General features: G+C 39.2%; 1 protein-coding gene across 3 annotated transcripts; it reads left to right on the forward strand.

Moving 5' to 3' along the window:
* The first annotated feature begins 237 nt into the window (after nucleotides 1-237).
* Nucleotides 238-12,655, forward strand: LOC114573959 (interferon-induced very large GTPase 1). Of its 3 annotated transcripts, none has more exons than XM_028606220.1 (7): nucleotides 238-337; nucleotides 1,351-1,407; nucleotides 1,679-1,756; nucleotides 1,887-1,965; nucleotides 2,061-2,324; nucleotides 2,589-2,846; nucleotides 7,072-12,655. In XM_028606220.1, exons 3-7 carry the CDS (start codon nucleotides 1,715-1,717, stop codon nucleotides 11,745-11,747), a joined length of 5,319 nt encoding a protein of 1,772 aa, XP_028462021.1. In that variant the 5' UTR covers nucleotides 238-337; nucleotides 1,351-1,407; nucleotides 1,679-1,714; the 3' UTR covers nucleotides 11,748-12,655. The 3 variants fall into 3 exon arrangements, with proteins under 3 accessions (XP_028462021.1, XP_028462019.1, XP_028462020.1); XM_028606218.1 differs by having other exon boundaries at nucleotides 245-337; nucleotides 1,137-1,407; XM_028606219.1 differs by lacking the exon at nucleotides 238-337 and having other exon boundaries at nucleotides 1,061-1,407.
* The last annotated feature ends 203 nt before the right edge of the window (nucleotides 12,656-12,858 follow it).

A 12,858-nucleotide genomic window follows, 5' to 3' on the forward strand; every position in this document is an offset into this window, starting at 1 on the left:
CTTCTCCACATAGATACCGGGCACACTGGGTAAAATGATAACTTAAAAAGTTTAAAAATAAAATATGTTTCAAATGATATCAAATAGAAAAAGTAGAGAATATAAATTAAATATAATCTTGATATTGCTAGGGGTACTAAACACTTTAATCTCCTCATAAACTTGAAAGAGAGTTTGTGCATGTTTTCCCTACATTATTATTTTTTCAAGTGCAGAGGTGATTGGCCGCAAAGTAAAACGTGGGGCACGTTCCATCCATGGTTCCGTCTCACGCAGCCTTTTGCTACGGGTTCTGAGTGGATCGATATGTTTTCTCACGTCTTCAACGGGCTTTGAGGTATGTTTTCTCTTATGAGTCCTTATGAAATGTTTTGGCGTTATGTGTTTTCATTGTGATTAAAATATTTTGAATATTTATTAGCGCTTAACATGCAAACAAACTCAAAGCTTTACCTTTATGGTTAGCATGCTAAGGTTTGCTAATAAGCACAAACACAGTAACGCTACAAACGAGACTGATGGAAAAGAAATGAGTTTTGAAGTTATTTGGTCACAATATAATAAGATGATTGATGGTGATCCGTCCAATAATTCTGGAGACATTTCACTAAAAAAATACAGAAACCAACCTCGTGATGGCGTACAAAAGTCAGGAGGTCACAAACCCATTTGGACTCTTCCTCTGGTCACCAATCTGTACCAAAAAAAAATAAATAAATAAAAAAAAATATATATATATATATATATATATATATATGAGCTGATAGCACACCAGCAGATATGAAAACAAACTGCACTCTCAAGCTTTGGTTTTGTGAACAGCCTTTTTGGCTTTGGTTTGGCACAAGAGGATGGCCTATGTCCCAACAACAACTTACAGTATAGGCTTAAAATATTATACTTTTTTCTTTCTGTAATGTTGGATATGGTCAAGTTGAGAGCTGAAAAAGTACTTGCTTACTGAGGAGATATAACTTAATCACTAATACTATGCAGATTCATGTCTATTCTAAGGAAAATAATCTTTTTAATGTAACTATTTAATGAATCACACTAGAAAAGCATTAAATGAAACCTAAACCTATTATTCAAAAAAGAAAAAAAGTTAGACTCTCTCACTCCTGTTCTCCCTACAGCAAGCGGAAAGTACCAGACACAAAGGTTTCGCTTCTCTAGAAGCCAACAGATTTTTGGTAAATGAAACCGGAAATAACTCACAGAAAGAGAAAGGACAGCAAGCAGGACAGAAAGACAAGCCTGCAAGAGGCTTTTGCATTGCCAGGGAATTATAGTACAGAGCTTTGTTCTCAGGACTAATGCTTAACATTTAACAAAATATTGCATATACAGCAGATACAAACTCCTGGATAAAGGAACAGATATGTTTACTATGGATAATCTACAAAGGTAAGCAACCATTTCTTTGTCAGTGATTGCTTTCTCCTTCTTTTAAGACCTGAACTATAGTGTTCAAATGATTGCTTTCCATAGCCTAGAACAGAAGCATGACTCAGCATGTTCTATTTATCCTTTATCTCTCTTACAGTGCACAGATTTTGGTTTTGGACTATATTGTAGTCTAGCAGGCTGCAGAGTACACTTAGCTGTGTGATTTCTGTGTAATATGGATAGTTGTTGGGGAAGAAGGTGTCACAGGGTTCTTTTTTATTATTTACAGTGAGAAGCAGTTTGAATAATCTGGACCAAGTGTGGGATGGCTGAGAGTGTACCCACCATGGAGAACTCTGATGAGGAGGTAAACAGCTATCTCTAAAACTTAAATAAAAGTACAAGACAAATATGTGTTGTCTTTTCAGCTTTTGCAAATGTTATTATGAACTGATTCATTGTACTTTAAAATGTAAATTCTTTTCTCAATTATTAAGGACCTCTATAATGTACCGGATTCCTATCTTAAGTCATACTGTGAGGAAGAGAACACTCCACCAACACCACAGTCTGACTGTAAGTGTGACTGTCAATAACTGATCCAGTTTAATGACTAAATACATGCTATACAGTGGAAATACTGAGATGTATTTTTTCTTATGTTATGACAGATGTTCCTCCACCAGGAAAAGTAACAGTTCTCAATGCTGGCCAGGAGACAGTTTCTCTTGGCTTTTCCCTCCCTGATAACTCTGTAAGGTATACACTGCAATTAGATTACTCCTGCAACACACAGAGAGACCGTTTGATCACAGAGGACTCCAGCACTGTGAAGGTTGAGGGGCTGACTCCTGGGACTGAGTATACTTTCAGCATCGTAAGGATTGCAGACAATGGAAATCAAAGCAAAGCAACCTCCCTATCTGTCTTCACAGGTAAATCTGAAAAACATGTAGCAAAGTCTTGTCTGAATGATCTGGCCCATAACCTAAACAAATGTTAATGTGTGTACTTCTTACATTGTGTATTCAGACTAAAGAGTTGGTATATTGTAAATTGTGGGCATTAGGTTATTATATATGTGGCTTTGTCTTTTACCCCACCTCTTTAACTTGGCAGTCAAACAGCACTTTTAAATATAAACATGACGGAACATGATTTTTACATTTATAAGTGATATCATTATATTGTTCCCACAGAGCCCAGCCCTCCTGTGCAGCTTACAGTCTACCAGGTCAGCAGTGAGTTTCTGTCTCTGCGGTGGGACACCCCTGCTGGTGAAGTGGAGAGTTACATCGTGACTTGTTGCAGTGAGGGAGACATTGTGCAAGAGCTGACAACGGACACAAACCTGACTCTCAGCAACCTGAATCCAGGGGTGTGTTACTCCCTCCAGGTTTCTGCACAACTTAGGAATGGAAGAATAAGCAAGCCAACTGTAACATCTGTCCACACAAGTAAGTAAAATCTAATTATTTTGCAATAAAAAAATTAGCTTTAAAGTCTTCAACGGTTTAGAAAGATTTAATTCACCTAAATGTATCTTATAAACAAAAACATTTGAAAAATATTGATGTCATAAATAATGGTATAAGACATGAAATCTGTCATGAACATGAAGAGTCTCTATTCTTGTTTATGGCTGTTGTCAATAAGTGTCCTTCTGTAAATAATGACACTTTTAATGCAAAGTTAGCATTGTTTGAGATGTTTGTGTTATGACTAACTTGACATTAAGCAAGACAGCAACTTGTCATAAACATGTCATGGCAGGCCTAATTATCAAACTTAGAGAAACTTTTTAGCTTTGTGTTAACATTACATTAAATTGTCATAAGTGGTTGTTTTTTACATTGGCTGCCATTAGACCATTATAATTGTGTCAAATAATTTTCCTTGACCTCAAGTAAAGTGAAAAAGTTTGAACTTATCAAAAAGTTGTCATAAAGGTTGATTACAATGTCAAGTGGTATTATAACAGTGCAATGAATAATTTCCTTGCCCTAAAGTAAAGTGAAACCATTTGGACTTTTTATTAGGATGTCATTAAAAGTTATAACACTATTAGTTTGAATTAGTTTGACGACACAGTCTATATCAACGAAGTTTCATTTTCAGGATTGTTCAGGTGCTGCCTGAAATTCTGCTGGATGTCCAACATCTTCCGCTTTCTTTGTGTTGGCATTCTAAACTCCGGTGGATTTCTGAGGACTATGGTTAACTACTCCTCAGATCTCTGCAGGGTAAATCCAGACAGCTAGCTAGACTATCTGTCCAATCTGAGTTTTCTGTTGGACGACTAAAACAACTTTATAACGTACACACGTCCCATCAAAACAAGTTCCTTCCTGAGGCTATTACCATTGCTCCATCTGTCGCTTAGCACTGCCCAAGATGATTGTGATTAAACCAGAGCACGTTTTTCTCCCATCCCGGAATGCTGTGTGGATTCGCTAGACCCTCCTATGCAGCGCAGTCGAGGAATATCTGGCAATGTGAGACTAGACGTCGCTGAATACAGTACTGAGGTGGTTTACCGTGTTTTGGACAGATAACGTTAGCTTTAGGCTACTTGTGGCTAAAGTAACCACTAACTGTAGTTAGCTGTCGTTAGCTAGATAGCTTCGTTAGCTGTACAGCTGATTCAGACCCGGGGTGCAAGAAGCCAAACTTTGAAGAAAAACATCTTGGTACCGTATTCTCTGTCTTAAAACTGGCCTCCTCCGTAAATCAAGTTGTGTTTGTTTCCGTCCGTCCGTGTTTACTGAGAGCCCTGTTAAATGTAAAGGCGAGCAACCTCGCTCTTAACTTGCCTTTCTCTGCCACTAATTTTTACCCTAACCAATCTCACTCCTAATGCCTAAACCATAACCAATCCAACCAACGGAGGCAACAAGTACTAGCCAATCAGAGGCTAGGGAGAGACTTACTGTATATATTGATTAGTATTTAAAGTAGCCAATAGCGCTGAATGGGAGTTAGGTTTATCCTATTCAATTTTATTTATAGTATCAAATCATAACACAAGTTATCTCGAGACACTTTACAGATAGAGTAGGTCTAGACCACACTCTATAATTTACAAAGCCCCAACAATTACAGTAATTCCCTCAAGAGCAAGCAGTGGCGAGGAAAAACTCCCTCTTGGGAAGAAACCTCAGACAGACCCAGGCTCTTGGTAGGCGGTTGTGGCTGTGATGAACAGTGGCAATAATAGTCACATTAATAATGGAACAGTGACTTCAAATGGTAGTTGTAGTAGTTCATGTCCTATCAGGGCGCTGCAGGGCGTTACAGGATGTAGTGTGGCCCAGCAGAGCATGGATGGACGTAGCAGGAAGCAGCAGGGTTCAGCAGGACGCAGCCTGACATTGCAGGGCACCGCAGAGCTTAGCAGGGAGTGCAGCAGGACCACGGCGACAGCTGCAACCAGGATCTTGGTGCCAACGTTCTCCAAGGAAATACGCTGGGTGAAACAACATAAGGACTAGGATAAAGCTAGGATTAGTAATAAGCATTTCTGGGACAGGATGCACACAAATGGAAATAGAAAGGGAGAGGAGTGAGCAGCTCAGTGTGTCAAAGGAAGGAATTCCCCCGGCAGTCTAGAACTATAGCAGCGTAACTAAGAGAGACAGGTCAAAGGAGAGGTAGCCTGTTCGGGCTTGGAACTCTCCCCTGCCGGATTGGGCTGTGCTGGCCTGCCTCCCTCTACTTTTGTTATATTATTAATCTGACGACTATGAAGAGAAGCAGGTGGGCTTGGTTAGGCAGACGCTACAACTCCTCACTCCCTAACTATAAGCTTTATCAAATAGGAGAATTTTAAGTTCATTCTTGAATGCGGTGACAGTTTCTGCCCCCCAAACCCAGATTGGGAGCTGGTTCCATAGGAGAGGAGATTGATAACTGAAGGCTCTGGCTCCCATTCTGCTTTTAGAGACTCTAGGTACCACAAGTAACTCTGCATTCTGGGAGCGCAGAGCTCTAGTGGGACAATAAGGTATTAGGAGCTCTTCTAGATATGATGGTGCTTGACCATTTAGAGCTTTGTAAGTCAGGAGAAGGATTTTAAATTCAATCCTGGATTTTACTGGAAGCCAATGCAGAGAAGCTAATACAGGAGCTAAGCTAATATTTCTTAGTTCTTGTGAGAACACGTGCTGCAGCATTCTGGATCAACTGGAGAGTCTTAAGGGACTTATTTGAGCAACCTGACAGTAGAGAATTACAATAGTCCAGTCCGGAAGTAACGAATGCATGGACTAGTTTTTCAGCATCGTTTTGAGACAGGATATTCCTAATTTTGGCAATGTTACGAAGATGAACATTGATTTGTTTTAGATGGGCGTTAAAGGATATATCCTGATCAAAAATAACTCCTAGATTTCTGACAGTAGTGCTGGAGGCCAGGACAACACCATCCATCATCCATCATGCTAGCTGTTCAGCTGACTCTGCCGTGACTGGGAGCTTTCAGTGAACACAGCCGGAGTCACTGGACTGGTAGCATAAACAGACTCTGAGACTGAGAGGGAGTTTTACGACAGGGAATACAGTACCGAGATGGTTTTCTTTTCCGGTTTGGCTCCTTGCACCCTGGGCTCAGCTAATTGGAAAGCTTTACAGCTAACTGAGCTAACTAGCTAATGGCAGCTAACTACAGTTAGTGGTTACCTTAACAACAAGTAGCCTAAAGCTAACGTTCAAGTTCAAGCACTTTTTTTGTCATTGCGTAGCACAAAGATTACTTTGTGACAACCCAAGGGTGTGCTAAAATGTGATAAAATGGATGTTTGGTAGTACTGGAACAGTAAAATAAATCTGTAAGTCTATCTAGAATAACATACTTTAAAATAACCTAAGATAATAAAATAAGCTACAAATAAATAAAATAAATTATATAATGTATATAAGTTTGATATATGAATAAAAGCTAAACTTATATAAATAGGAGCTAACCATAAGTGCACAAGTTGTGTTATGGCAATGTTATCTGTCCAAAACTCTGTAAATTCCCTCAGTACTTTATTCACTGTTGTCGAACTAGTCTTATAACTTTTATGACATTTTATCGTGACACAATTATAATGGTCTCATGACAGCGAATGTAAAAACCAACCACTTAGGACATTTCAATGTAATGTTAAAACATAAATCTAAATAGTTTGATAAATAGGACTGCTATGAGATATTTAGGTTTACATTAACCCAGTTGTCATAACAGAGATTGCTGTATTGCTTAACGTCAAGTTGTCATAACAAACATCTCAAACAATTCAAACTTTGCATTTTAAAGTGTCAATTTATCAAATGCCACAAACATTCATAAAGATTCGTTCATGTTTATGACGTGTCGTGTCATGTCAGTATTATGCAAAATCCTTCAAATAAAGTGTTACCCAAAATGTTTTTGTTGACAGCAGTAGGAACAGTACTCGCCCATACTATAATCCAATATGAGAGATAGGTATACATTAGAATGTAATGAAAGTTGAATAAACACCACTCAAAACAACATAACATTGTGAAGGTTAGTAGAGTGCAAGGCTGTTGTATTAAACCACATGAGTTTTAGGTGTACACTGTCAACTGAGTATATGTTAAAATTAAATTGGATCAGTACTATGGACTATTGAAATAACCAGTGATGGGATTATCATTTAATTTTCATGTCTACAGAGACACACCTAGAAGGCCTATTGGAGGATCTGGGGTTGGAGCAGCACTACACAGAGAAGCTATCCCTGAGCACAATACTTCAGATTGATGAGAAGAACATTACTGATGAACCTGCTAAGTGTAATTCAGATATTCCATGGTATTTTCTAAAGAAACTGATGATGGTTAATGTGACAGCTAGGAATGTGAAATGTACATCAGTATGTGAGTCCAACTATAATGATCCGTCAGGGAATACAGTGTTAGATCTTGATAATCTGGTCAACAGTCTATATTCAGGTGACATGCTAAACCCCCTTGACATGATCACTGCTCTCTTTCTGTGTTCTGATGGTTTTGTAAATCAGGAAATGGCCCTCAAAATGTCCATGTGTCAGTTTTCTGTTCCTCTGTTGCTTCCTAATTGTGACACAAATCAGTGCACACTCATGCTTTGGGCCATGAGAGACATTGTTAAAAAGTACAGACCTCAGTCACTTTTACAATCCAAGGGATTCATTGAACAAAGAATTGTTCTCTCTGAACTTCCGATGATATCTTTTGTGAGACTGGGTGAAAGCTCAATGTCCAAGTCAGAGATCCTCAATAAGCTTCTGAGCAATTCCCAGCAGTACCACGATACCTTTGTTCATCATGATATGGAGTGTGGTGACAGCCCAAGAAGAATATCCAACGGACTGGCTGAAATTACTTGGTACCTTCCATGTGGGAACAAAAACATGGATGTTTTCAGTGAGCCAGTAGCTGTAGCTAACCTTCGTGGGGACATTGCTTTGTTTGAAACACAATTTTCTTTTTTGTGTCAGACATCTGCAGCAGTTTTTGTGTTCTTTGACAAGTGGGACTCTAAATGTGAGCTGCTTACCAACCAACACCACAAGGCACAGATCTTCTTGGTGGGTAACCATCAAAGCAAACATTTCAACTTAAATGCTCTAAAGAAGGTAGCAACCAAGTTGGGCTTAACTAACAGCAACATCATTTTGAAGGCTAAGCACATGAATGATGCAGACTTTGTCAAAACCCTGCGGAAAACAGTCAGCAATGTTGTTGAGAACTCAAAGATGAAGATGCGAATTGAGCAGATGGCTGACATCGCCCATGAACTGGGAATCTGGGTTGATGAAGACACTTCAGAGTGCCAGGCTGCCAAGAAAAATGCAGATGTGATCACTGCAGATATTAAAAATATCCTTAAATACAAAGAAGGTCAGCTACCCTTACAAGGCCAAATATGGAAGGAACTGACTTGCTTAGAGAAGGAAGAATTTCGGCTTCGAAAAGTTGGATCTGAGGACATAGAAAAATACAAAAGTGACCTTCAGGTACAGAAAACAGAACTGCGGAAAAAACAGAACTCTTATGACATGTCAAATGCAATGACATGTTTCATTAACGCAATATCAAGCCCAGGGATAGAAAGGAGCTATTTCCTGAAATGGATGCGAATGAACCTCGATAATGTGTCTCGAGAAAAACTGTCTGGTCTCAGGGAGCAGTACAAAGAAAAATGCAAAAATTCAGAGAACAAAGAGGAGATCAAAGACATTGACAAACAACTTTCCAACAGCTCACTGGGGACTGAACACTTCTTCCGTGAAATGGGTCAGATCTATGAAGCTTCGCTTTCCCTTCCAGAAACCGACCAATCACGTCAACAATTACAGCATCTGCCCAAACTTTGTGCAGAATTGTTACTTGATGGATTCCCTCTTGAGCTTGTAGATGGAGATGCATCCAACATACCTCTCCGATGGGTGAGTGACGTTCTCTCTCAGCTCAATGACTTGGTGTCTCCTAAGAACAAGATACTGGTAGTCACAGTCCTTGGAGTGCAGAGCACAGGAAAGTCCACTCTCCTCAACACCATGTTTGGAGTGCAGTTTGCAGTCAGCAGTGGTCGATGCACTCGAGGTGCCTTTATGTTGCTCATCAGAATTAATGAACATCTTAAAAAAGAACTCAACTGTGACTTCATGGTGATTATTGACACTGAGGGCTTGAAGTCACCAGAGCTTGCACAACTGGACAATAGCCATGAGCACGACAATGAGCTTGCAACACTTGTTGTGGGGCTGAGTGATATCACCATCATCAATATTGCAATGGAGAATTCAATAGAAATGAAGGACATCTTACAAATCGTTGTGCATGCTTTCCTCAGGATGAAAGAGGTTGGCAAAAGGCCCAAATGTCAGTTTGTTCACCAGAATGTGTCAGATGTTTCAGCCCATGAGAAGAACTTACGAGACAGGAAGCTGCTCTTGCAACAGTTAAATGAGATGACCCAGGCAGCAGCCAAAATGGAAAAGAAAGAGGAGAACAAGAGCTTCACTGATGTGATGGAGTACAGTCCAGACACTGGGAACTGGTACATTCCTGGACTCTGGAATGGAAACCCACCAATGGCACCAGTCAATGAAGGGTACAGTGAGGCTGTATATGAGCTCAAGAAGAACATAATCAAAATTTTGGGAAGTTGTGATTCATCTGTCAATGACATCTTGGAGTTTACAGAGTGGATGAAAAGCCTGTGGAATGCAGTAAAGCATGAAAACTTCATCTTCAGCTTCAGAAACAGCCTGGTGGCTGATGCATACATGAGGCTGTGCACAGAATTCAACAAATGGGAATGGGAGTTCAGAAAAGAAATGTACACATGGGTGACAAAATCTGAAACAAGAATTTCCAACTACGGTACAGTTGCTGTGAAATCTGAGGTATCGGACATGAGAGAACTTCTCACACGTTTGAAAAGTGAAGCTTGCACAGTGCTGTCTAAATGGGAAACAAAACTCCTCGGAAATTTGACACAGTACTTCAAGCAAACAGAGGGTCATGTCTATCTTGTTGAACAATACAGAGAGGACTTTGCAAACAGTGCAAAGAGCCTTCGACGAGAAATGGAGCGCTCTGTACTTAATCAGCTCACAGCAGCAGCTGACATCAGACAGGGAATGACAGAACTTGATAGAATCAAGGAGAACCACACAAAAGAATTAGAGGGGAGAGTAAGTGGACTGATTGAACAATGTCGGGAGAAAAAAGTCCAGATGACAGACAAGGAGCTCGACAAAGAATTTGATAAGATGTGGAAACAAATGGTAAATGAACTATCCTTTCCTGAACAAAAGGCCGCAAATGTCATCACAAGTGTGTCCCACCACCTGCGAGAAAATCTATCACGTAAGGGGAGTCATGTATGTCAATTATTAAGTCAAAAAAACCTGAAAAATTGTGGACTTCAGCCTTTCACATACACAGCGGAAGGATTTTGCAAGAAGGTTAAAAACAAACTCAGCAAGTTTTTCAACATTGAAGATCAGGTAATGGCTTTGCAAAAAACAGCTGATCATATCTCAATGGACTGCACACAGTTTGTGACTGAAAAATTGGGAAAAAAGAACAATTACCATGAGACTTACATTCAGGAGATCCTACACATTATTGATGAGAGGCTGCAAAACAATCAGGAGACAGACATTGAGTTTGAAGTTTCCCTGAAACAGCACATCTGTGGATTTGCAGCCAGAGAGTTTCAGAAAATGCATGAAGATTTCATCCATGTGAATGATCCCTACAGATGCCTGAATCAAAACAAAGAAAAGTTTCGAGCTGATTTTAAAGATGTGTTCCATCAACGAGACCAGTGCCAGAAGAAAGCAGAAGAATTCACGAACCGCTGCTTGGAGCCTGCAGTCGAAGCCTTTGTCAACCGTTCCCTGGGTCCTGATATCATTGGTGAAATGTTGACTGGCCAGCAGTTCAGTACACGCATGTTCTTCCAGTATTCAGTTTTACTGGATTTGCTCTCAAAGGATGACTTTAAAAACTATCAGAGCTATATTTGCTCATATGAGGAGTATGTGAAGAAATGGACACTCGATCAAATAGTGAAACACTTCTCAAATCAGTCTACAACATTTAAGTTTGAGGATCAACATCTCCAGTCAAGTGTCAGGAGCATAAATAATGCAATCAACAAAGCTAAAACAAGAAAGAGTGGCAACTTGAAGACATTCGTTAAAAATGTCTGTCAGGAACTTGGAGATAAACTGGTCATTTCCCAGGATGCTCTTGGTGCTTTCATGATCCTGAACAATGCTGACCAGGAACAGTTTGCTCACTGGCTCACAGAGTGTGTGAAGGACATGACAAACACTCTTGGAAAAAAGTTTAAACACACTAACATCCAAATGAAACTAAAGAAACTTCATGTGAATCCTCAGGACGAGCTTTTCACCAAACTGATCGGATGTGGTAATCAATGTCCATTCTGCGAAGCGCCTTGTGAGGCAGGAGGAAGATTCCACACTGAGCACTGGACTTCACTACATCGGCCAGAGGGTCTGGGTAGATTCAGGTGGCGTGAGACAAAAAAACTTGTCACTGACGTATGCTCGTCCTCGGTGATCAGTGACAATCGTTTTCGCTGCAATGCTACAAATGGTGAATGGCACCCTTACAAACGTTACACAGATTTTTTTCCAGACTGGAGAATTGCTCCAGATGCAAGTCTTCAGGCATCCGACTACTGGAAATATGTACTGACAAAGTTCAACAAGCAGTTTGCTGAAGCATATAATGCAAAGCCTGCTGATATTCCTCTAATGTGGCGATATATCACACCTAAGCAAGCAGAAGCAAGCATCAAGGAGTCATTTAACATCAAGTAAGAGACTACATGCTCTGTAGTTACAGAGGGGCACATCTTCCTCATACAGAAGGCTGAAGATATTGTCAGTACACAGTGATTTTACCACTAAGGCTTACAAGAGGAACATATAAGAAAATCACTGCAATTAGTACTCACCTTTACCTGAGATCACATTTAACAGTTTTAATAAATGATAATCTGGTTTAACTCTGTTTATGTTGATGAGGACATCGTAAATACTTTTTTGATACTTTGAGTCATGTTAGGTGCATTTCGTATGTTTCTTAAATGCACAGCACATTGTTTCTAGTTTGATTAAATCAGACTTTCAATTATGTTTTTGTGGGACAGATGAATGCTATTATGTTGTCACTGAAAAGCACAGTTAATCAAATGTGATCTTTTATTTAGTGTTTCTGTCAAACATTTATATTTTTTTATACACCACTCAGTTTTATGTGGTATTATAATAATAGGATGGACTGTTTTTTAGTATTATCTGATTAAGTATGGTATGTGATTGTTTACTCAAAAGTTAGAATTCATTCGTTTTTGTTTCTGTGAAGTATCTGATACAAAATATTAATTTTCAGTGTATCAAAAGATCATTCAGTCTAAATGCCAGCATGTAGGTTTACATGTTTTGCTTTCCTTCTCTTCTTTCTAATTGAGTATAATATGCAATTTTGTTACTCAAAATTTCGAAATTTTCAATTAAGTATCTGGTTCCAAATATTTCAATTTCTAGTGTTTGTTCTGTCTCTTTTATTCTGAATTTAGAATGTTTATTTTTTGTGTATACATGACATCATTTTTTTTTACTATTTTGGAAAAGTAAATCCAAGATAAGTCATTCTATATGTGGTATTGTCAACATGTATACATTATTTACTTATGTTAACTGATTCATAAAGAGACAAAATGGCAGACTGGTTATCGTCTTTAATGTTTAATCTCAAGTGTTGGCTTTCTTAAATCAATGAAGAATGAAACAATAATAAAGGTGTGTTCAGACAGAAAAGGAATGCTGCCACTAAAATTCATCTTCAGTTTTGTTTCGTCTGAACACACGGTAAAAGTCTACATGCTAGCAGCTCAGTGAGGCTGTACTCTGGCACAGCGATGCTTTG

The sequence above is a fragment of the Perca flavescens genome, chromosome 19, assembly GCF_004354835.1.
Source record: "Perca flavescens isolate YP-PL-M2 chromosome 19, PFLA_1.0, whole genome shotgun sequence".
Classification (NCBI taxonomy): domain Eukaryota; kingdom Metazoa; phylum Chordata; class Actinopteri; order Perciformes; family Percidae; genus Perca; species Perca flavescens.

What these genes read in the sequence shown, in the direction of transcription:
- LOC114573959 (XM_028606220.1), top strand. Translation starts at nt 1,715, where the DNA reads ATGGCTGAGAGTGTACCCACCATGGAGAACTCTGATGAGGAG. An exon ending in ACCAACACCACAGTCTGACT is followed by an intron (nt 1,966 to 2,060) that starts GTAAGTGTGACT and finishes ATGTTATGACAG; the next exon opens with ATGTTCCTCCACCAGGAAAA. An exon ending in CTCCCTATCTGTCTTCACAG is followed by an intron (nt 2,325 to 2,588) that starts GTAAATCTGAAA and finishes TTGTTCCCACAG; the next exon opens with AGCCCAGCCCTCCTGTGCAG.